Raw genomic sequence first — 25,743 nt, forward strand, 5'->3', positions numbered from 1 at the left:
GTATTTTGACCGTCGTGGCTGTCATGTAGAGATGAGGAATCTCACTTCCCCTGTCATTTTCTGTCGACTCTGTTATTTCACAGTGGCCTATTGGGGATGCTATATTGTTCTCACTGCAGCTCAAGGACAGGAAATCAAAATCTATTTTCCTCCTTTGCTCCCTTGTCCACCTATTTGGCTATTATTCTCTCTTTTATGCCCCTCATGTAGCGTCAGTGTTGCATCACGAAGACATTTAACACGTTGATACAGCATCGGTATAATTAGAACACATATTGACTGTGTCACTGCTGCCAAATGTGAGTGTGCGTATGTGTTTGTTTGGGCATGAGTGCAGTACGACAAAAAATTCAGACTAATGACCCTGAGAGCAATCATGATGCAAAGGTTTTAAGGATCTCTGACTTTTAAACCTGCATTTTAGTTACCAAGTTAAACATTTTATTTGTTGCAACCTTGTATCTAATGTTTTAAAAAAAAAAATAACAATGTTTTTTCACCCTTATATTTGATGTTATTAAATATTTGGTACAATTATTACACTACAAAAGTGGATGATTCACTGGTGTCCAAAAAAAACTATAAATGAAGACAGCACTTGGCACAAAACTGGCATCATTGTGACTGGCTTAAAATAATATAAAAATTGGAAAGAGTTGACAGTCCGGGCATATCTCCAGTGAAGATGGGAGGCTTCCAAAGAACTTAGAAAGATGCAGGTAAAATATTGAATTTAATATTTGCTGTTGGCTATACAGACAGCACAGTGGCTCTTGTGTATAATGATGACAGTGTCATCATGCGTTGTAACTGCAGGCCCGAGTCATGATTGATTTTCATTATAGCTCAGGCACTGTGTTATTAATCCGAGTGCAAAGAACAAACACAATCCTGTTCAGTACACAGATAGTAGAGATACACTCTGCGGCTGTTTTCTGTACAGCACACAGGGTTTTGTGGCATGTTTTAATAAATAATAGAATACTTAAAGTGACACGCCTCTTTGTTGTTGAAGACTCTGGTCATGCTAATCCTAGTTGAAAACGCAACAAAAGGTTAACTATGACAGTGATGTGTCTCTAACTAACCCGCTATACAAAACAAATGAGATGGAATAGAATAAGATGGACAAAGTGAATAAAAAAACTAAAAACCAAGATTGTGTAAAAACAAATTCATTTTGCTAAGTTATTTAAAAAGATAATATTTCCATGTCTGTGAGAGGGGGAGCAAAAAGAAGGCGAGTAAGTGTTAATCAAATACAATATTTGTCATCTTATTGTCTTCCAGTCTGATTTGAACTAACTGCTGCCTTGTATGTAGCAGAACACTTCTATTTTGTGTTTGCAAACGTTAAGCACAGCTCTGTGTTGTTGTTGTTGTTGTTGTTGTTGTTGTTGTGTGTGTGTTAGAATGAATATGAGCATGTAGGTAGGAGGTGGGGGGTTCAAGGGAGTTGAGCAGACGACAAAATGATATATAGTGGTGGTATCGACTGTGGACCCTGAACCCACCACGGTCTCATCAATCATGTGACATGTTACACACACCAACATACAGAGTAAACCCCAATTAGCTGCGGTGAAACACCAGTTATATATATTGTATGAAGGAAATCCAGCCAAAACCAGACACACATGGTATAATAATCCACATTTAAAACAATTACCATGAATTATCTATTTATCAACTGGAAATGGGAAACATGATTTAAATGCAGGCTGCTTTGTGGGACACTCACACTGTTATACATTCAGCAGTTCAAATTAATTCAGTTTTGCATTCTGGGTCAATTTTGGCTGAGTTCAGTGACTATAGTGTAGTGTTTTGTTTCTGACTGCAACAACAAAGCAATGGAATTTTGTATTACACTGATTTATTATTCTCAGTGTCATGGGTACTGATTTATACCACTTTGCAACAATCACAACAAACAAGAACAAATATGTATCCTAAACAATGTTAAAATATTCTAACAAATATGTAACAAACAGCAGTGGAAGAAGTACTCTAATGTTTTAATGAAGTAAATGAAGCAGTACTACAGTGTAGGCATACTCTTTTACAAGTAAATTTAATGCATATAAAATTGTATTCAAGTAAAAATGTAATAGCCTCAAAATTATGAATATTGATGTGAATGTCACCTTCACTTTGCAGCTTTTTATATACTGCTGGTTAGCTTGTGAATTACCTACTTTAACATAACCTCTTTTTCTTTCTTTTTTGTTTTTAACTTTTTTTTATACTTCCCCTCTCTGTCTCCTCTCCTGTTTTTCGGCTGGTATGAGAGGAAGATGAATAACCCGGCTTTTGGCCTGAAAGGTGAGAAACGACTGCTGAGATTGGTCTGAACATATATAGGCACTGCACTCTGCAGCCTGTCGCCACAAGTTTGTGTGTGTTATTGTTTGTGAAAATGTGTGTGTGTGTGTGTGTGTGTGTGTGTGTATGAGTGCTTGCTGGTGCTAGTGTATAACAAAAGAGGGCGAGTAGTTTTGTTGGGAAATTTCTACACTTAGAAAAAAATGTGACCATTATGAATGATACGTGCTGAAAATAACACTTTATTTGATTATTAGACGATGGCTGCATCAATGTCTCTGTGCATCTTATTTGCTACATACTGTACAGTGTATGTTCTATCATAGCACATGAAATAACTTTGGAGAAGAAATTGGGCTGAGAGGAAGAGAGAAAGAATGACGAGACAGAGAGAGATAGCGAGACAAGAGAGAAACAGAGCATGATAGAGACAAAGAGATACCAACGGGGAATGAGACAAGCACAAGCATATGAATATGAAAAGCAAACAGAACATGAACGAGGATGATGGTTAGAGATGAAAGTAGAGAGCAAAGTAAAGAAGTGAAATCCTCCTCGATGTGCCATCCTGTTCCCCTCTGAGTTTCCCCGCATCCACACTCTTGTTTCATCTCTGTCCCTGCACAATGCTGAAGATTTACAGCGGTTTGGGTGATACCGGCTAGCAGGTAATTCTTTTTTGGACTATACAGAAAAGGAATGGGTAGAAATGGGAGGATAGGGATGGATGTTTAAGGCTGAAGGAAGAGAAGGGGCGAAGATGAATGTCAAAAGGGGATGGATTTCTTTCTCTTGTTTAATCTCTGTGTTTAAGTTTAAGCTTCCCTGTGGGTGCGATGGTGTTCAGAAATTAGAGCTGAGATGTGATTACTGAGAAGGCAAAGAGCCACGATTGGTAGAGGATGAGATGGGAAGGATGGGAAAGAAAGCAAGAGAGGAAGAAAAAGAACAACAGATTTACAGCCATATGCAACAAAGAAAATTGGTTGATGTCCTTTACTAATAACAACCTGTAAGAAATTAATGTGTACACTGTAATAGATAAGAGCTGTATTGTCTCATTGGCAGATATAAGATGATGAGAACAGTGGTAGAAGGTGTTAGATATTTGTACAAAGGATTATAATAATGATCAGTTATGAAGGCCTCAAGTTTTATGTATGTATTTACAAATCATTTGTAATTGACAAATTTCAAATAGTCATAAGCTAATTAAACACAAAATATTCATATTAAATCTATACACATTCATTTCCCCAAAGTAATTGTTTGAACAGTAGGCTACCTTTCTTTATACTTTAGTTGCTTCAGGTAAAATTATTTCCACCTGAGTAAAATGGTTCAGTATTCTTCTCTCCTCTGACTGAAAGATATTAAAAGATGAAAAAGAAACAGAAGGTTGAAGGGCAGATTGCAAAGAAATGAAGATATGCATAATAGCTGAGAATCTTGAGATGGCAATGAATATAAATTAGATGGACAGACAGACAGACAGACAGACAGACAGACAGACAGACAGACAGACAGATAGATGTACAGATAGATTTAAATAGCTACAGTACACGGGGAGTGATAATGCTTGCTACTGTGCGCGCTCCAGCAAACAGCTACACGTAAGCAGTTGATTTTCTGTCAGGGCGACTTGGATCCTGCGTCAATCCACAGTGGGACAAGACCATTACCAGGATCACTGGAGTGAAAATGGAGCCCATGTTGGATGGCCTGTTCCCAAACTATGTAGACGATACACACAAACGTACACAGTCACAGAGAGGCTCACTGACACACAATGTAACACACACACTCTCCAGTTCTGAGGAGTTAGCAAAACATTGTTGGACTGAATATAGACGGAGATACATTGACACACTTTAACAATGGAGCCTCTCACAAACCTCCTACAGTGCCTTCAAATTAGAAAGTCAAAAAGGACACAGATCCTTGTTAACAGCCCACAGCCCTGCTCAAAAATAAACCTCTAATTTTGAAGTTATCAAACTTAATTTATCTATAATTTGTCATCTTTTTCAAATATAAAGTGACATGTGGTGTTTAAGCTACGTAACTTATGGTAGATATCTGGTAGGCTAAATTTGGGTGTTTTGGCTTTGATGAAAATCTGATATAAATATCACACAGATGAAGTAGGAATGGATGCTTTGGCAAGTTACTTAATTAAAGGCAAAGCAGAGAGGGGAGGAGAGGAGAGGAGAGGAGAGGAGAGGGGAGGCGAAGAGGCAACTGGGCTTTTGCAATTTTTATTCATTATGTAAGTAGCTGGGAGGAAAGGGAAGATGTGGGAAAGGTTAATGGGTGAGTTTAGTATTTTTCAACCCCTATTTTCCCGTGTTTTTGTGTCTAGGTAACTAATGGGGACAGTTTTTGAAATTGGTTCAGTATTGAGGGAAAACACAGCAGATATCAGCCTCTAAACGGGCTGCAATGCAATCACTCAGGTCAATTACTCACCATCAATTGACATCCACTAAAAGTGCTTGTTTGGGTCACTGACAGGCTCAGATTGTTAATAGTGTCACCAAGGCATAACACGTTTTTCTTACTTTACACTTTCTCTTTGTTATTTTGTCATGACTTGTTGCAGGATGACAATGCTGGCAACTTGAATGAGTGTTGAAGCAAGGAGTGCTGGTGTTGTCAGAGTTTGTTTTGTTGGAGTACAGAAAGTGTAGCTTAGATTTATCCAAAAGATGTTCAATGTTTCTAAATATTAAGCTGATTTCGACAACCTGTCGTTAAGCGAAATTTCAGAACGAGACTTCTTCAAATAACACTCAATCAAGCAAAAGGCACAAAAAACGTTTTATTTCTCTGTTATGTCCATTACACAACGTTATGAGACACTTATGATAACAGTCTGAGGTTGTCAGTGGCTAAAACAAGCACTTTTAATGGAAGTACATTCACTGTAAGGAGTTGCCCCAAGTGATTATTTTGCAGCCTGTTAAGCGACTGCTGTCTGCAGCATTCTTGGTCAATATCCGATCAATTCCAAACATTGTTGTCCCCAGTAATCATTAGTCAGTTGGACACATAACATAGGAAAATAGGGTTCATGTAAGAAATAAAAAATAAGTCTACCTTCTCAAGAAGCTGTTGTGCGTGTGTGTGGGTAAAAAAATATTGTACTCTGCAGAGCAGTGAAAACGACACTTCTCACTTTGCTAGAAGTTCCTCTATATGCAAGATTTGTCTTTAAATATAACATATTTAAAAACCTGCCATTTGCTCAATAGCCTATATCGGTAGCAAGAGCGACAAGTTAGTGGATAGCCGAGTGAAGTCTCTCAACGTCTCTTAAGCTCCGCCCTCAGTGAAACACAGAGATCAGACGGGATTTGTTTTTTCCTACTTTGATTTCTATTCTCAATACCTGTCTGTTTAAGGAAAAGCACTTTTAATTGCCTTGCTGTCAAAAGGTGCAATACAAAAAATCTTGCCATGCCTTCGCAATTTTTAATGTACAATTTTTAATGTACAATTTTTAATGTACAATTCTTAATGTACAATGTTTAATGTACAATTTTTAATGTACAATTTTTAATGTACAATTTTTAATGGGAGCATAATGTATGACTATGCTAAATCTCCTGTCATTGATTTTTAATCTGACCATCTGCATGCACACTCTTCTGCGTCATGTCTGCCACATGTTTAATACACGAGGACACTGGAGAGAATGAGAGAAAGGAGAAGATGAGGTGTAGAAACGGGAGGAGAAATAATAGGATCCAGTATTCTGAAATTGGTTGACTTGAGGAGGGAGAAATAGGAAGAAATGGACCGTTTGTACATGAATAGGAAAGAATAGAAAAAGTGTTGTGGAGTCACTGCAGCAACAGTTGAGCTGAGTAACTTTAGTGCTCTGCAGCAATCCGTCTCTCTGCGCTCTGCTGCACTGAGGTGTGGTGTGGAGTTACAATCATAACACAACTGACACAGCAGCCTCTATCGGACATGCATGTGAAGACACATCTCTGTCTATATACACAGAAATAGAGTGTAGTATGCATACGTCTTATGGTGGGGGAAGTATTGAGATTAAGAAGTAGAAGTCTTGCCTTCATTATTATACTTAAGTGGAAGTACAGACGTATAAGCACCCCCTCTGAGGTATAATTGGATTATTATTACTGGTTATGTTGTAACTGGTCAAGATTAAGATTATTATACCTACTTTACATGCTGAAGGGTAATTTAATCTATAAATATACATCACACTCTATAAGCTAATCATAAGTGTGCAGGCAAAAATCTTTATCTGCAAAGTAGCTGTCAGATAAGTACAGTTTTACAGTAGAAGTATAAAGTAAAATAGAATGCAAATATTTAAGTATGTCCTAATTGTATTAGGAGGTACTTAAATAAATGTAATTGTTAATAGTAATTGAGAAATGGAATTAGTTACATTCCACCATTGCCCGACATGACATATTAATACAATATTAAATACATCTGCAAAACATTCATTGACATTCTTATGTCTCTTTCAATATCTGATCCTGAGTATTGCTAAAAAATAAAAGGGACAAACCTTAGATGGTTATTAAAACAACCAGCGACTGGATTTAATTTTGTCTGATTACTATCATTTATAATTTCTTTCTTGCATTAACTGTTTATCTAGCTATCTAATGAACACGTGATCCAAAACAGTCACTGCACTACTGCACTTTATTAATTGGTCATATGTGAACAAGATCCGTAGGTCAAGACAACAACTACAAACCAATCATATTTTTGTCACAGCAGTGCACTTGTCTGAGTACACCAAAATAGTAACATAGTAGAACAGAAACGCACTGTTCGGATTAAGCAAATTAGTTTGGTCGGATGTAAAAAATCTCACTGAAATGTCATTCTCCGGTGCAGCGCTGCTTCTCTGAGCAGGTAACCTCAACTTTGCTGTTTAATCGGTTAAACCCTTTATTCAGATGAAGAAGTTAAAACAAGTAAGATTCGTCAAAGAAAACTTCAGGCTTGTGCATTAAAGCCATCAGTTGGCTAAGAGCAAAGAGTGTGTTATAGTGCTGAAAATAACTGTGTATATTTAATCCCTTCTACAGTACAACTGCTAAAGATCACTCTGGCCTTAATTGGAGAGCAGAGATACTGGCAAAGGAAAGCATAAAGTAAAGTCAGGAATAAAATGTTAACACAACAAAAAAAAAAGCATAGGTTGACTATATATTCACTATTCTTCCATAATCCTGCACAGATGTTAATAACAATAATTTCTTGTTTATTTGAGTGAACTTTGGTAGAGTCAAAGTTTGTGTTTTATGCTGCCACACCCTGAAAGAGGTTATTTTGGGTCCAGATTAAGCATGGAGGAGGAGGAGGAGGAGGAGGAGGAGGAGGAGGAGGAGGAGGAGGAGGAGGAGGAGGAGGAGGAGGTGAGTTTAACAAGCCTTTCTGCTTTAGTCAAAAAGAAAAACATTAGCTCTTTTAATTGCAAGGTGAGAATAGAAATAGCTCCAACAAGTTTCATTGTGAAGTCATTTTCAAGAATTGTTTGATCTGTTTCTTGTCATTTGCTTTATTTTCCATTTGAGATTTTAATTGATTTCTTTTCATTTGTGGTACCTGAAAACTTTTGGTTTCAAAGAAAAAGCAACTAAACCTCACATCATCGGTTCATTCCACCCCACAGGCCTCCATACGGAAAACCTAATTTGGACTGCACACTTCGCTATAAAAGGCTAGATTCATGCTGCAACAGTTTCAGGAAAGCAGAGCCGTGTGCACATGTTTATCTCTTGGCTCTAAACACCTGTCACAGGCGATGATGGAGAGCACCACTGCGGCTGAACAATAAAGGAAATAGAAAGCGCTGTTGATGTAACACAATACAGTAGAGGAATAGAATGGCCGGTGGAAATGCTTGTGTGGATCCCCAGTGGGTCATTCAATCGCCTGTGCCCTTGAACACATGGCTTTTCAGTGGAATAACTTATAATAAGTGGTAGAATGCTATTAAGGGGAGTTAGTGTGTGTCTGTGTGCGTGTGTGTGTGTGTGTGTGTGTGTGTGTGTGTGTGTGTGTGTGTGTGTGTGTGTGTGTGTGTGTGTGTGTGTGTGTGTGTGTATCAGGATGCATATTTCTGAATTAATAGATTTAGGTATCAAGTGGTCACTTGTTCCCTGCAACAAAAACACAAGAGGCAATTTAGCCGCGTAATGTGTCGCCAAAATCCCTGTGACATTCTAGACATGATCAGCTTTGTTAACAAGGACACCACTAAGGTAACACATACAATGCTTGTTATGAGTAATCCTTCCGTCAGCACTTGTAAGTGCATAACACATGGGCAGTATTATTTGCAGGATTAGTTATATTAATTCATAAGAGTTCCTCTATTTAAGCACAGTAGTTTTCTCTGTCAACATGCAACGGTATGCTGTATTAAATAATTTTGTTTACATTGATTACCAACAGGCATCACCATCGAGACAGACTGACCTATATACCGTGGTGAAAAGAAAAACTAAATTTACTCAAGTACTGGCCTTGAGGTACTTTTACTTTATGTCAGTATTTCTATTTCATTCAACTTTATACTTCTACTACTATCTCAGAGGCAAATATTGCACGTTTTACTTTTAAAATAACAATTTTAAATGTCTATGGCTCTAACTCATTCAAATGACAGAGTCCTAAAACATACATAACAATTTGAACATATTACTCTGGTACTCAAATTGTTCATTGGCTTCCGGCAAAATACAGAATCACTTACAAAATCCTGCTAATAGTCTATAAAGCACTTAATGGTTTGGCTCCTAAGTACATTTCTGACTTGCTCTCAGATTAAAACCCGATCAGGCCTTTCAGGTAATTAGGCAGAGGTCTTCTTGCTAAACCCAGGATTAGATCCAGGTGCCTTTAGTTACTCTGGTCCCGATCTCTGCCTCATATAACAGAAGGGTTTTTCTTATTTCTTTAGACATATGTCTAATGCACCAGTAATCCAAAACATCATAAGTAATAGTAAAAAATTTGACTGCACAGTCACTACTTTTACTTTTGATACTTTAAGTGTAAATTGCTTGAAATACTTACATACTTTTACGTTTTAGGTAGGTAAGGTTTAAAATGTCAGACTTTTACTTGTTATGGAGTTTTTTCACAGTGTAATATTGATACTGTTCCTTAAGTAAGAAATAATTTTGTATGATGTATGGTGGTTGTATGTGTTTTTTGATTGTGCATAAGAGAGCCTGTGCTTATTTAGTGCTTCCAACACTGGCATTAATTCATGCCTAGCATTTAGATTATTTATTAATTTGGCAGTTAAGTGTTGTTTTATTGTTTTTGAATTGCTTAATGCACCAGTAGCTGTGGGTATTTTTTATACTTACATTTTATGAAAGGTGTATGTGCCAAATATTTATTGGCCAACACCTTAATTGCACATGAACTGATTAATACAGCTACAGATTACATGTTGGTCTCTGGACAGGATATTGCTGCTCTGGGCTTTTTGGTAACTTGTCGAAATGTAAGCTGAGCTGATTTCTACCAATTTGCCTCAATGATGCAAAGTGTAAGCTTTAAACATTTGTGGAAAATATTAACCTTTTTACTACTTGAAAGGTCCTTGTGTAAGTCCTCTTCGTTTTCCCTCCCTCTGTATTCCCTCTTCACCTTCAATGAAGCTGCAGTCCATAATATGATGAGCTGAGTTGCCATTACTTAAAATAAAGCTTGATATGGCATATTAATTTCCACAGCTGAATCACGTATCAAAGGATATGATTCATTTTTAATTTAGCTTTGCGGCAGTTTCCACACAGCAGACGCAGCAGCAGACAGACTGAGAGCAAAACAAAAACACAAACAGCCGCTTGGGAGGAGAAGCAGTGGGGGGGGGCAGTACTCTTATAATGAGTGTGTGTGTGTCTGTCAGTTAGTGTGTGTGCGTATTCACATGTGTGCATGTGTGTTTGGTGCTATAGATCATTGCACCGCTGCCTGTTGTGATTGCCTGACCCAGGGTTTCAGCACATTACAACCTTAACAGCTTTGTGGATGGATTTATTCGTTGAGTGCACACACAGGGCAGATACACAAACACACACGCACAGGTCTACACGAAGAGCCAATACACTTTCTCGCTCATAACTGGGTGAAAGTGTCTCGCTGTCAAATGTATGCAGGCTGAGAATGAATGAGATTGTTTTATTTTTGTGATTTGACCCAGGCTCATCCAGTCTACACGAGGACACATATTGGCCTCAACAGGTTTCTGTTTCTTACACGGAAACTGTGACACTATCCAAAATCCTGACTTCATTTTTCATAATTGGGATCTAAAACGGAATGCATTTTTGGGATATTTACATTTTAGGTGACAACTAACAATCAGCTATAACTCAGATGACTTCTGCTTCTATTCTTTCTGTTTTTCCTGCAACATCATCTCATTTACTGTTTCTGTCTCTGTCTCAGTACAAATAAGTCATAGAACTCAAGGTTAGGGTACTTTTTTTTCTTAATTAAAACATTTTCAACTCTGTTTGCTTTGTTTGCTTCCACTTGTGTTATTTCACTGACTTTGTGTGCAAAGTGCTGCCTCTAAGATGTGTGTTAGCCTGAATACACTCTTTCTGTCAGGGAGACTGTGCTGAGGCAATTAAGTTTTGTCTTGAAAGACAATTATGATTGGAATAACTAACCATTTATCAGTTATGAAAACACATTGCTCACTCTACCCACACCCTAATCCCCAAAAATCTTTCCCAGAATATCTCAGGGAGAGCTGTTTTTGCCCAGACCCACAGAACACATATGGATTACCAAACTCCTATAAAAATCTGTAAGCAGTGAACAGGATGAAATCTTCCAACAACTGGTCAGAAAACACTTCCAAGTACCTTGAAATAGGTTTTAAATAAGATTTAATAACCCAGAAACCACTGCAGTTTAAATAACAACTGTCATGTTCCATCCTAAAAGAAGTCGAAAGTAGTCTCAATTTGTTAAAACAAGCCCTCAAAGTGAAAATGTCTTTCATGAAAGTTTACATATGCAGCCTGGCCACAAAGCTAACCAGTCATCCACAGCTCTCAGTGGCAAATCAGCTGAATTACAACAGCTAAGCCCTTCACTCATCAGCACCTCTTTCTCTCTTTTGTAACTTTCTCCCTTACTCATTCTATCCCTCCCTTATTCATGCTCCCTTGGACGGTCCCTTAACAGGCTCCTTTACAGGCTCCTTTACTACATCACCACAGTCAATCGTAAATGCCTTTGTTTCCCCAACATAGCCTTCTCCCATTCTTCTGTTTTATCTGTCACTGAGCCTTCCATCCGTCAACTCCTATGAGTTAAAACATATCCTTGAGATTACGCCATGGTGGTACATAAAAAAAGCACTTTCATAACGATTCAGCTTTTTTCACAATACTTTTGTATGTTGGATATGAAATATTGCAAGGCAGACAGAAGGCAGATGAAACTTGCATTCTTTCTAATGGCCAGCAGGGTGCTGATTCGGTGTCAATCAAACTCTTGCCGAATGTCGGGAAAAGAGCAAAGATATCTTCTCCATGGATAAAAGCCTTCAGTGTCGTCTTTGCTCTTTTTTTTTAATAAAGAAAAACCATCCACCTCTGTTTATTGTTAGAATGAATAGTCACAAGTAGCTTCTCACAGGAGGCAACATGACCATATACCCAGCCCATAAATATGTCGGTGCCCCTATGGCTGATATGTATGTTTTTGTATAAGATTGGTTGTCATTTTTGTTTTTAACAATTTAAAGAGTTTCTTCACACCCATCGTATTCAACTGTTATTTGTGATGTGTTTTATGACCCTGATGAGGATTCAAGCCAAAACGTGTTGGTCTGACAATAAAGTTGTTCTTTATACTACAAAAGTGTGTCACCATTTCAGCCAGGACTGGGGAAGGTCATTTCTGATTTGCAAATACAGAAATAATTTCAGTGACAAATGTGTCGCTTTTAATTCTCAAATAAATTGTTCTCTGCATGATTGCTCCATAACAAACATCTTGATTTCAAAGAGGACTGGTAATAATAATGCATTTCAATCACCTATCTTTTTTATTTTCACTGGGATTTTTTTTTTTTCATCCTCTAAGGTCAAAGTAAAAGGTCAAGTGAGGAGAGTTTCAGTGTCCTGTTCCAAACAGCAGGACGCTTGACAACATCTGCCCTGCTTATTCAAGGCATTCACATGTCACTTATATATATATATATATGCTGAATATCTTTTAACAGTATATGTACTGCATGTGGTGAAGACAGAACACCAGATTTCAGAAATATCTCCCAAACAATTCCTTCTTTCAAGTACAGAGCGTCACACATGATTGTTTGATTCAGGGGAGAAAATGTGCCAAGAGCTGCTAGCCTTCATTGTTATATGGGTGGCTCAGTGAAGTATACCACTAATGAGTGCTGATGTCCACCGCTGTCCTCCTCTTCCTCATCCTCCTCCTTTTTCTCATCCTCCCCTGGAAGGTTGAGAGGAGATCCGGTAATGACAGGGTTTTAAAGGAGCCCCCATGGCCCGACTCTTAACACCCGATAGGCTGGTCGGTCACACCAAGCACACACTCTGTCTCCATCTCTTCCTCTTCCTCTCCCCCTCACACACACACACACACAAACCCTTGTTCTCTGCACTAGAATTAGCCGTTGGCTGCACTCCAGTCAGATCCGCTCAATATACCAACCTTCCAAAAAAACACCCTCTCCCATCTCATTGTTCACTGGAGGCCACACATTGCCACAGTCATAGTTGTGTCACAGCAATCAATCATCCGTCAATGTGAAACGGCTACACTGATACAGAGAAAACACCACACAACAGCACGGTAATTTACCCCAAACTTCTCCCTTACTATCCCCTGACATCAGTCCATAGGAATCTACATCCATCTCCCACTGCTTGACCTCTAGCCGGTCCTCTCTCTCATGTTCTCCATCACTTTGGCCATTGCTCCCTCATGGATACAGACATCACACCCACTGTCACCTCTGTGATTCAGTCACTTGATTCATTAACCAGCTGGTGACCTTCTCACACATATGCAGAATCATTGACACATGCAGGAATTTACAGAGGCCATGCACATGCAAAAAACACATGAATATGCAGATGAGATTTCAGATTTTTGGATTGTTTCCGATTAGTTTTTTCTGTTAATTCCGTTCGTGACTGACAGTGATGCATTACTCAGTACTTTTCTTCATTAATAAGCAGTGTAATAGTTTTTGAAATTTACATTTACTAATCCCAGTCACGCTCTATTACTTTGAAAATGAAGGCCGAAGTTTGTTCATTGTCTTACTAGGAGATTAGTGGAGAGTCAATATCAGTTTGGTCTCTGCATCAGCGTCGCCAGATGTCCGATTACTGTTGTATTTGTAGGAAAATTTTGCCCTCTGTGTGATTTTCAATCAGTAATGCCCTAAAGTGCCATCATGTACAATAATTTGACTATTCTGTGATGCTTACAATTTACAGTTGGTTTGCACTGTCTCATTGGAGAAACTGCGTTAGCTTAGAGTAGGGGCTGGAGGTGTGGGGAGGACGTTAGCCTGTGCTAAAAGAGATACTAAATGACACTTTGCAACTCTTCATTTATTCCCTCATCCCAACAATGTAAAGCTGGAAAATATTATTATAATGAGCAATCTATTGATGTAAAGAAAAACATGATTCTAGAGAATGTAAAACATATGTATTGTATAGAATTAATATAAACATTTAGACATTTATGGAAATAGAAAGCTTCTATCACTATCATATATTTTTAAATGAGCTGATTGACTCATTTTCCTATCCAGCAAGCCAGCCAGCAATTCAAGATTATTTTATGAAACTAAATGCATCAATATCATAATGACTGTTGGCAACATCAACATCATTATCATTGTCATCATCTATTTCGCTGCTTATCATTACCACATCTATCATCTACACATGAATCATCACCCTCTCCCGCTTCTGTGCCCAACATCATCCATGCATCCACCTTTCTCAGCTCATACCTTGAGTTGGTCATGTCCGTCTGTCCTCCCTGACTCTTCTCCAGCCCGAGCTTGGTGAAAATCCCGACCAACACCATGATGGCCACCACTCCACAGATAATATACACGATCATGTGGGTCCGATCCTTGTCCGGTTCCTCTTGGACTTCTGTGACGGGTTCCGCAGGCCGCCCGGTGTTTGCCCATACGGGTGTGTCATAGTTGGAACAGGAAGTCTGGTCCAAACTGTGGATCTTGAACTGGCAGCAGAAGCGGTAGAAGCAGGAGCCACAGCAGAACAGGTAGATACCTGCGTTACAGTTGAAAGGCGGGTCCCACTGGCCCATGACATCATAGTAACCCCAGCAACGGTTACCATTAGAGGGAGCTGTTTTGTCCTCTGCGTCCGGTGTTGGGGTTGCCAGCGCGGCCTCCGGTATCATGGAAGGCTCTGTTGTCTGGTTGTTGGTAGAGATCTGAGCCGAAACCTGACCTGATGGCCAAGAGTTCAGTCCACCCAGAGAGGTCAAACCCAGCAGAATGGCCAGGGAGAAGCTAATCAAGAGTGGATGCACGGAGACGGCCATCTTGGATTTACTCCAGTATCTTGTGGTGGCTCAATGCCGATGTGTAAGTTTAAATGATAGTAAAGCTCCTGGGTTTAAAAAAACAAACAAAGAAATGGAGTTATATATCCTTCTTATCCAGATCTTCAATTTATAGTCATTGATTGAAAATGTGAGCGATTTAGGTATGAGAAATCATTGAGATAGCAATTTCCATGAATAGAGAGGTTTTAGACAATATGCATGCCTGGAAGAAAAAAAACAGCATTCACTTAGCGCTGTGGGAGTTATTAATTCACACAGGTACAGAGGACTAAATTGTCATCAAGGAGCAGAGGAACAAGTGAGTTAAAAAAAAAACAATCTCACATCTCAACAAGAGTGAATAAGTTCTTGCACAGACACATCACAGTCCATGGCTGTTTGTATGTGTGTAGGTGTGTGTTTATCAAAGCAGATAAATATTCCAAAACTCAAATGTCACCTTTCACAAAGCCATATGTCATCAGCAGACAGCAGAGGCGGTTGTAGACAAATCCAAATCCGGTGGCTTGGAGGGAATCTTGTTTAAGAGGGCGTGTTACCTACAAATGAACTTGCCTCTGGCATTTCCTGCACTAAGCTCCCCCGCTGAGCGGTTGAATAATCCGTGAAAAGTGAGAACTCTTGGTTCCTGACGGCTCTCGCAGAAAAAGCAGGCGGATTCCTCTCAAACTTGCAGATAGTCACGGGCTCCCACATGAAAGGCTTTTTTACTCCAGAGACGCACTCATATTCCTGAGTGGATAACAACTCTATTGCTCAACGCTGGAGTCAAATCAGCTCTGATGTCCTGGAAACACTCTGACCAGAGTGCAGGGTTTTCCTTTGGAAGTCGTCGGTCCCTCTCAGAGCTTAACTTGCATCTATCATCCCCCTACTCTCAATGTCACTGTTCAAAGGGAGCCTTTTTATCTTTGTGGTGGGCATCTTTTTCGCTGCCACCTTGCTCCACTGTGGTGAACGTTACCCCCTTCCTTGAGATGTGTAGATCCAGTCTTTATGAGCGATATTAAATATGGAGATTTTATTTTGGAAAGATTGCGCAGGATATTTCCTTCCTTTTTCTAGCCAAAGAACCCAACAGGTAACAACAACAGCTGTGCAGTGTTCTTCAAAACATTGCTCCAGGCTCTAGTCAAGCTGAAATCCTTTGATGATTACAGTCCAAAAGCTCTTGCACCTGAGGCGTGATTTTCTCTCTCTCTCTCACACACACACACACACACACACACACACACACACACACACACACACACACACACACACACACACACAGAGACACACACACACACACACACACACACACACACACACACACAGACACACACACACACACACACACACACACACACACACACACTCTCTCTCACAGACACATTCACAAACAGCTCAAATTCCCCTGGTGACAGTGCTCTGTCAGTGTCGGTCTGTAGCTTTTAAGCGACACACAAGGAGTCCAATTGCTGTTTGTCCTCGCTGTGTGCTGGGGCTCCTGTTGCTGCTGCTGCTGCTGCTGCGTAAAAACTCCACTGGAACCCTCCTCCTCTGTGTGGATCCCAGGGTCTCCAACAGACCCGGGACACCAGCTGGGTGCTCTGTCTGTCAGCCCGCTTGGTCCTGCCCTACAAGTGCTAAGACTAAAGGGAGAGGAAGAAAAAAGAAGAGAGGTGGGAGGGGAGGGGGGGGGGATTGGGGGGGGGGGGCTGATGTTGTGACACTGAATCTCTGATCGTAATGTCTTAGCGGTGCTGCATCCACGACTCAAGAGAAGCTGTAAAAAAAAAAAGAGATGCTTGGATGACTTGACCAGAGTGGAGCGTCCCACTTAATGGATCGTGGCTTTGATGGTTTTTTTTTTTGTCTCTCCTTCCTTGATTTGCTTTTGGCTCAGTTTTTGATTATCTCTCTTTGTTTACTCTCTGATCATAATCTCCCTCTAAGCTCTCTTTGATAATTTTTTGCCTCTTTCTCTCTCCCCCACAACTTACCTCCCCCTTTTCCTCTCGGCTCGAGGTGGGGCTTTTGTCGTTGCTGAGGAAACACCAGCGTGGGGTCAGAGAGCTCGCAGACTGCCCTCTGCACTTTCAGTGTCGCACTTGTGAAAGCCTCATCAGAATAATACTCTCCCAGCCCATTCGGACGACAGAGACAAGTGGAGATGCGACAGCCAAACAGCCGTGTGGCAATGAGGGCAGATCAAAAAAAAAAATCCTGCTTTCAAAAGAAGCCCCCGTTTGGAAATATAGGACTGCCTGCAGCAGAAGCTCTTTGTTGTTCAACAACTCAGTTGTCTTATTCCTAAATTTTCCATTTGCATCTATGTTTTTTTTTGTCTTTCACCCCCCCCCCCCCCCCCACTGAGCAAATAAACGGACCAAAAAAATTCTCAAAGCATTAATATTCAACAGTTTTTAAGCATATCATCTCCCAATTTTTGATGCAATGGATTTTGCTGTCAATTCAGTCCTTGTCCGGCTGCAGCTTCTTTGAAAACAGTCATAATTTGATATATATGTATAGGAATTTTATATATATATCATATGTATGTGTTTTCACTGGTGCTCTGCTTGTGGGATGCTCCAGACAGAAGTGGGACGAGAAAGGAGAAGCAATAAAATGCTTCTTTCTTTTTTTTTTTATTCCATCCTCTCCCTTTGTTGTTGCTTCTTCATCAGTGTGTATTCCTTATTTCCTCGCTGCTCAGTGCGTCTTTTATCCCGTCCGCTGGTGATGCTCGCGCTGCTGCTACTACTGCTGCTCTCTGCCAGGACTGGATGACAATGTACACTACACGCTCTCTGGCTCTTTCTTTCACTCCTCCCTCTCCAACTCACTCCTCCCCTCCCTTTCAGTCTCTCTCTATCTCTCACACACACACACACACACACACACACACACACACACACACACACACACACACACACACACACACACACACACACACACACTTATGTCTTTTGTGCATAAATGAGCGCAGCTCTAGCCTGCTGACTCTCCCTTTCACTCTCCTCCTCTGTCTCTCATTATGTGTCACTGACACTCTTCTCCCAGTTTTGTCCCACGTTCTTTTTTTTGGGCTCCCGACTATCAAACACACATGTTACCTTCATGTTCTCTCCATTCCTGTCATCTGTCCTTTTTTTATATCCATTCATCTCAGTTTACCTGCAGTCTGTCTTACCTTTACAGTGTGCGTGTGCATGGGTGATGCATGTTTTTGTGTGTATCTCTGTGTGTGTGAGTGTTGCGTTCGTGCCTGTGCGTAATTACCGCACTAATACCTTTGCACACCCCAGTCTTTGTGGTAGCGTGCCTGGAACATGTGTGATGCTGCAGTCTATAAGGGATGATTTAGGGAAGGAGGAGAGAGAGAGAGAGAGAGAGAGAGAGAGAGAGAAAGGGAGGGGTGGATGGAGGGCGAGAAAGAGGGAAGTAGGAAGCAAGAGTGAGATAAAGAGAAAAGGAAGGGGGAGGCAGGAAAGGAGAGAAGAGGAGAGCGGAGCAGCTGCCAAAGAGAGGGCTTGACAGAGAGGAGCTGGGGAGGGAAAGAGGATAGGAATTATCGCAGGGAAGGGAGGGGGATTAAGAAACATGGGGAAAGCAAATGGAATAGGAACTGACAGAGGGATAGAAGGAGGAAGAGAGGGGATAGGAAGAAGGTGCAGACAGGTAGGAGGGGAAGGGAAAAAGCTACGCTATTTCGAGGGAAAGAGACATATTAGACCTGGATATAAAGAGAGAAGGAATAGTCTTCCGTCAAGGCCCCAGAAAATTCCCAGGAAATCAACTGAAGTGAGAGATGGAGAATCAAAGTGTTATGAATTTTGAATAATCCCCGATAATAATATTGAATGTGAACTAGATTTTAAAGAGAGAGAAGTAGTGCCTCTGGGCCTGACCATGAACCGGGCAAACCTCATTAGAAAACACTGAAAAAAACCAGCAGCAAAGGAAACGCTGCTTAATCTTTTATTCTGTTTTTAAGTGGCAAACATTATATTCATCTTAAATATTCATTTTTCAAACTTTTCTTCTTTTACATAAAAGCTTAAAGGCTTTTCTATCATTTGCTTGTCACCCTCTCCTTTTTATCTTTTTATCTTTTTTTCAGACACTATCCGCAGACGCATTTGAGCCACACTGTCCTTTTCTTTTTTTGTTGTTGTTGTTGTTTTTGCTGTAAGTACCCCCAGCTCGTCTTCCCTTGCTGTTTGTACTCTATCCAACCCTCTCGGCCTAAATTCGCTTAAAATTGTTGGCAGAGTGCATCGGGAGTTGTGTCAAAAAATGCACGTACACACTTAGGAAATGAACACAAACATGGCATGCCGACACACACTGCCGTGACTTCACACTCATTTGTGAAGAGCCACAAATCAGCTAATCCTCCTCCTTCCTGCAGTCTGACATTAAAGTGTCCTCAGCACATTTTCCCCTAATGGAAAGCAGGTCATTAATTAAGAGATAGAAATAAAAAAGTTGTGGTGAATAAAGACTGGTTTACTGCCGTCAGAAAGGCAGGATGCTGCCTCTCAATGCTCCGAGAGGCAGGGAGACGGGGGAGCGAAGGGTGTTGGATGAAAATCAAGACGGAAAGGAAAGAGGGATGAGATGGATGGAGAGGAGGAGTCCTAGGGGAGAGATGGAGGGCAGAGAGCGCAGATCGAATGGGTGATCTGTCTTAAATCATTTCTCTCCCCCTATCTCGCTCTCTCTCTCTTTGCTTGGCTAATAGCACATTTTCCACTCTGTTGCTGTCATGGTCTTTCTCCGGCACATCTCATGCAATAGTATATGGATATCTAAGTATTAGGGTTGTAACCTAAAAGGTTCTATCTCCATCTTCTGCATATGTCAGAAAAATACCTGTTAGGATTTATATTCTGAAAGTGGGCAGGCCTACATCAGAAGTTATTAGAAGTCCTCTAGTAGGGCTGGGAAATATATCAGTATTATTTCGATATTGTGATAGGAAGATATACTGTTCTAGCTGTTCTATTATTTCCCTTTATCAACTTCATCATTATGTGCACATTACAGATGACTATTTATCAAAAATTAAATTGTCTAAATATTTTGTGAAAGCACTAATTGTCAACCCTACAATATTGATATATGGGTATTTTGTAAAAGATATTGTGATTTTAGTTTTTCCTCCACATCGCCAAGCCCAGCTTTATTGTTTTCTACTGCAATTCATGCTTTTCACATAAATGTTTAAGTTTATCTGCCAAAATATAATACAAATTTTGCATAAATTATACTATTTTACACATTGCATACTTTGAAAATGCACACACCATGCCCTCTCATACTCACAAGTGTTAATACACAACAACTTAACAAAAACTAGTCAGTAAAGGTAAGAAAAAACATCATAGTTTGTGTTTAAATAATTAAGCTAAAACGAAACGTAATAATTGTAGTACAACAGCACATCTGTGGTTTTATGCAACTTGCTTTAACCGAATGCAAAATCGTCCACATTCTAGGAATCCGTAGAATGCCACCTTATTTTATCCTGCGTCTGGGCTGCTGAGAAGATGTGCCGCAACATTTATTAGACAATCTGGTGACAGGTTAGTTGGGGGATGGGGACTCAGAAGATATTACTGCAAAGATTCTGATGCTGTTCATATCTGGAAAATGTATTCCTATTCGTTTACATCCCTCATATGTATTATTTATTTTGACATATTCTAGCGTATTTTATCTAAAATAAGGTGACTGTATTCAGTAGATTTTCACATTCTGCTCTAAATCTTTCCACTTCTCTTCTTGCATTTGTCACCTCTCCCCTTTGCCTGGTACTTGTCTCCTTTCTTTTGTTCCATGCCCTTCTTTTCTCCTCTACTTTCTTTCCATCTTCCTCTTCTCTTTGTACCTCCTCTCCTCTCCACTCCTCTTTCATTACATCTTCAATAAACTTAGGGAGGATGAGCACGCTAGGTTTCCTCAAAGCCAACCTCAATCTCCCTCTTCATCTCAGTCACCTGCTGCCTCCGCTGCCACTTCAAACCACTTCCCCCTCTTTACCTTCACTTTGTCCTTCCCTCAGTATGTCTCAATCTCTCACCTCATCTTCCGATGCTCTCATCAAACTGTCTCCCATTGTCTCTCAAATTCTAGTGTATGTGTTGTTCCACGGCATGCCTGTCACTCCCACTCTTTTTTGTTTCGCTCCATGTCCCTTCTATCCGCATGCCATGGCTGCTCATCACTTCTGTACTCTCTGACTGTCACTCAGTATAGATTTGTCCAGGGTGGAGATCAGCACAAAGAAAATGGATTGAGTTATGCTAGTGTAACTCAGACAAGGCCATGAGAGAATACAGAGTGAGCGAAAGAGGAAGGATGAAGGAATTCAAAATAATGGAAAGGCCTTGAAAACAAAATGGAGTCATTAAGGAGAAAGTCTGAAAGCAATAAAGTAGATACTAACCGAAAACAAATGAAAAAAAAGAAAATACATTGATAAAGTTATAGTTTGATGACATTTGTAGGGTTGATGGATTTTTGATTCACTGCACAACCTGCAGGCTGACCAGTAAAACCAATTGTGGAAGTGCCTTTGAGTTGTATTATTTCTAATAGCCAGCAAGGAGGCAAATAGATGTCAGATTGTATATAAGTCAATGAGAAAATTACCCTATTTCATACTTGATTTATTACCTCAGTAAACATTCAGTTTATGAAAGGTTATTGTAACATTTTGGTCACCTAAAATTGTATTAATCAGCAATCGATTGTTCTGGGCTCCACCCTCTCGTGTCCGTTCTGGTTGGAAAAAATAAGATAGAAACGGCTTAAGAGCCAAGATGGCAACAGTTAAAAAACAAGATGGCATCGGCCAAAAGAAAAAAGATGGCAATAGCCAAAAAACAAGATGACCACGGCCAAAAAGCCAACAAGACAACAGCCAAAAAGTCAAGATGGCAATGACCAAAAACAAGATGGGAAAAGCCCAAAAACAAAGATGATAATGGACAAATTGCCATACTCAATGCTTCCAAACAGCAGTCCACAACCCAGTATGTGACGTCATGGTCACTACCTCCACTTCTTATACAGAGTCTATGTTCAGCCCTGTCCAGAGCCGATGCCTTCCCACAACCTTGTCCTTGACTGCAAAGGTCAGACATTCTATACCTGCAATTGATTCCAAGCTGGCACACACACAAATTAAGACTTTCACGCAACCCTAAGCACAAAAACTCACCCACAAACAAAAGACATTGTGTTCCCTAGAGGAGGATCAAGACAGATTTTAACGGCATAGAATTTATAATAGTCTGATGCTCTTATGAAAACACCAACCCCTGACCGGACAACGTCGTGGTAGCGACCTCTCAATCACAAGGTAGCCACGCCCTAAACATACCCTGGTTAATATTCTTTTTTTCTCTAATTGGGACCATAATTTACCAAATGAACACAATGATGTACTGCAGAACACTTGAAACCAGCGATTGAGACTATAACTGGAGGGTGCTGATTGGCTGTAGCTTTATCTTAAGTGGACAGTTTTCACAGTGGTAGCAATCCTCTCATCCAACTCTCAGCAAATGACCAAAAACTATTACTTCAAAATAAGGCCATTGAAAGTTACGTCCCATAGGTTTTTCTGCAATCCCTATAAATCTTTGGTAGAAATTAGCTGACAATATATGGTAATGAAGAACTCCAGCCAAGTACAGATTTCTTTTTTAATATTATCTCAAAGGTTAAAAGATAAAAATAAAAAAGTCATTGAAAGTAACGCTGTCTCACTGGAGGTTGCTCTGAGGCTCTCATCATCGCAGCTCTCTTAAAAATAAAAGTTTCATTTGCAGATGGATCCCCCTCCCCATGTGGGCCAGCTGGGTCTAATTCCCATCTGTGGCACTTTTTGTACTGCGATCCCTCTTTGTCTGTAACCCTCTCAGCTTTCTCTCTTCTTCTATCAAAAGAAAGCACACAAAGGTCTCACCCTGTCTGTTCCTTGTGTCGGACAGAAAAAAAGCCCGCTCTGAAAGGAGAGCCCTGCTCTAACCTCTCTGTAAGACAATGTGGGTCAGACAGATATAAGAAGAAAACGATCTATAGTGTGTCTTAAATTTCCCGTTTATTATGGAAAGCATAACTTTGGAGTGATCCTACATCAAGTGTATAGTGTTTCCTCTATTTCCATATCATGTCTCTCTTTTTTCTATGTTCCTTTGTAATCTACTCCAGTGAGATTTTACCCCACATGCCCTTCCGAGGGTGGATCAATGACCGCTGCTAATGTATTTAAAGTATTGATGATCCTTTTTATCCATTTGTTAACCAGCCTATCCACTCCTGTCAGTCAGCCATCCAAACAGCCATTTAGTTTAATGATGGCCCAGAACACACTCACTCTATCACCAAAAATGTCATCTGAACCCATCAGCAATCCAGCCAAACTGTCAACGAACCTGACGACACAGCATAATGAGGGTTATCATTCATTATCCATCACGCTCCCAAAGAAAGTCTCTCCTTGCCATCATCTGCAGCACTCGACTCATGCTTCCATACTCTCACTTCTCTCACGTGTGTGCTGGTAAAGCTCTATCCCCATTCAATCCTGCACAGGATAAGCGGGTATAGATGATGGACGGATGAAAATCAGTCAGATATAAGCAAGATTTGGCAGAGAGCTACCAATCAGCTAACCAGAGCACCAAGGAGGAACAAGGCCAGATAACTAGTCGAGCAGTCAGCCAGCAGTCACCAGTAGAAGATTATCCGACATCAGTGGGAGGTCCATGTCATTATTAGCTGTCTGTCTCCGTTTCATCCTAGTGCAGTCTCAGTCCCCTGCAAAGCCATCCAATGTGTGTACGTGTGTGTGTGTGTGTGTGTGTGTGTGTGTGTGTGTGTGTGTGTGTGTGTGTGTGTGTGTGTGTGTGTGTGTGTGTGTGTGTGTGTGTGTGTGCATGTGCGTGTGCATGTGTCGACAGGGACAGCCGCAGTAACCCAATCAGCCAGTCAGAGATGAGATCTGTCCTCAGAAAGAGAAGGAATGTAGAAAGGGACTGTGCGAACCAGAGAAAGGTTACCCAAAGGTGAGCAAAGAAAGGATGTTGGTGGTGGAACAATAAGGCAGGAAAGGAGCTGGAGGAAAGAGCAAATAAAAAAAAAAAGGAGGTGCATAAATGTCACGCATTGTCCAATTATGAGACAGTGGAACCCTGGGAACAGACATGTGCAAGTCCCCCAAACTCTCTGAACTGAGAAAGAGCAAGAACTCCCAGACTAAAAAGACTTTCTGTGATGATTTGTGAAATTTTGTAGACATTTAGGTGCATTTGTTGTCATTTTTTTACCTTATTATATTCTTATTTAATCTAATTTTACATCTCTTTGTAAACGTTATGCATCGCTTTGGAACTCTGAATGTCCTTTTGTATGTTTTTGTAGTCTGTCTCTCTGTAGTCGATTTGCTTGTCTTTGTGGTCTTTTTGCATCTCCGTAGTCATTTTGTATCTCTTTGTAACCATTTGAAGATCCTGCCTTGCCTTGTTTGATTGACTTTCCAACTAGAAATGTAAACATAAATTTGAATGTCGATAAAAATGATAATGTTAACTTCACACTGTTGCTCTGACACAGGAGCCCCCTGATCCTCTGGGCTCCAGGCCTGTGCTTGGAAACCTCACTGAATAATCCATGATGTCAGGACATGTTAAGGAGATATAAATGGAGGGAATGGTAAAATCCAAACGGAAAATGAGAGTTGGATAGAGTTGCAGTAAGGAGACCTTGTTATTGCAGAGACACTAACTTGCCCTCACTCGCTCCTTCTCTCTTCTTCTAAAGTTTTGTGACACAAAGCGGATTTGTAAAATCCAGTAGGCTTTTATTGCAGCTCAGTGATCTATGCATGCACGCGCACACATGGGAGTGTAAAGCCTTTGAATTAACATGTTTGATAACTTTACAGCTTAAGGTCAATAATTCACACATGTATTAGCACATGTAGTATTCCATTATTTATCCCTAGTTTATCTAAAATTATCTATGCAGGCACCACTGTGGTTTAAGTACGTGTCTGTGCTTATGTGTGTGCGCGCAGTTTGAATTGGTGGATTTCAGTGGATTAGCCTATTTTAGGGCTGATGTTTTCATCACGAGGCTGCTAAACTTGCGGATGACTCATATATGGTCCAGTACCGCTGATGACATCACCATACATCTTACATTGCTTCTCCCTGGAGCTGTTTATCCAACTCTATATTTATCATCTTATCACACTTACAGAAAACGCACTCCAACATGTGCAGTCGGTTACCTACATGCCACGAAGAGCCCAGTAGCACCTTTAGATTTTCATGCAGGGCTGTAAACTCGAGAAAATCCCATATATTTTACAGCGTGTAAAAACGTGACATATATTGGAAAGCAAACTGCCTCTGGGAGGATATTTTTCCTGATCTAATCGAAAATGTTCATGCTGAGATGGCAGTATCAAAGTCGAGCCTTCCTCTTTTAGTTTGATTCTTTAAACTTCTTCAAAGGGAAAGTTGCGTCAAGGAGGTTTATGGCAACGCCTGAGATACTGAATCCTTTTTTTTTTTCTTCCTTGGAGAGGAGTGAAACTATGAGAATGTTTAATGGTTGATTTCATAATCTGAGCACTGAAATATTCAAAATCAGCCAAAATTATTAATTGTATCCATTCAAATATTTATTCAGAGAAGTCCGCCATTAATAATTCAGTTGGACAGTCCTGATTTAGTCACCACGTGTGTGTAATTAGCTATGTTTGGGCTCCAAACTTGC

The 25,743-nt window shown here is 40.2% G+C and overlaps 1 protein-coding gene across 1 annotated transcript in view; it reads right to left on the reverse strand.

Moving 5' to 3' along the window:
• LOC129098348 (protein shisa-8-like) overlaps positions 1 to 24,269 on the reverse strand; it is a 93,091-nt gene extending 68,822 nt beyond the window's left edge. Inside the window, exons 1-2 of the mRNA XM_054607342.1 lie at positions 24,193 to 24,269; positions 14,369 to 14,944 (exon numbers count right to left, since the gene is read on the reverse strand). Of these exons, the coding sequence (XP_054463317.1) occupies positions 14,369 to 14,944; positions 24,193 to 24,269 (653 nt within the window). The remainder of the gene's footprint in view (positions 1 to 14,368; positions 14,945 to 24,192) is intronic.
• Between the last annotated feature and the right edge of the window lie 1,474 nt (positions 24,270 to 25,743).

The sequence above is a fragment of the Anoplopoma fimbria genome, chromosome 11, assembly GCF_027596085.1.
Source record: "Anoplopoma fimbria isolate UVic2021 breed Golden Eagle Sablefish chromosome 11, Afim_UVic_2022, whole genome shotgun sequence".
In the NCBI taxonomy this organism is placed as follows: Eukaryota; Metazoa; Chordata; class Actinopteri; order Perciformes; family Anoplopomatidae; genus Anoplopoma; species Anoplopoma fimbria.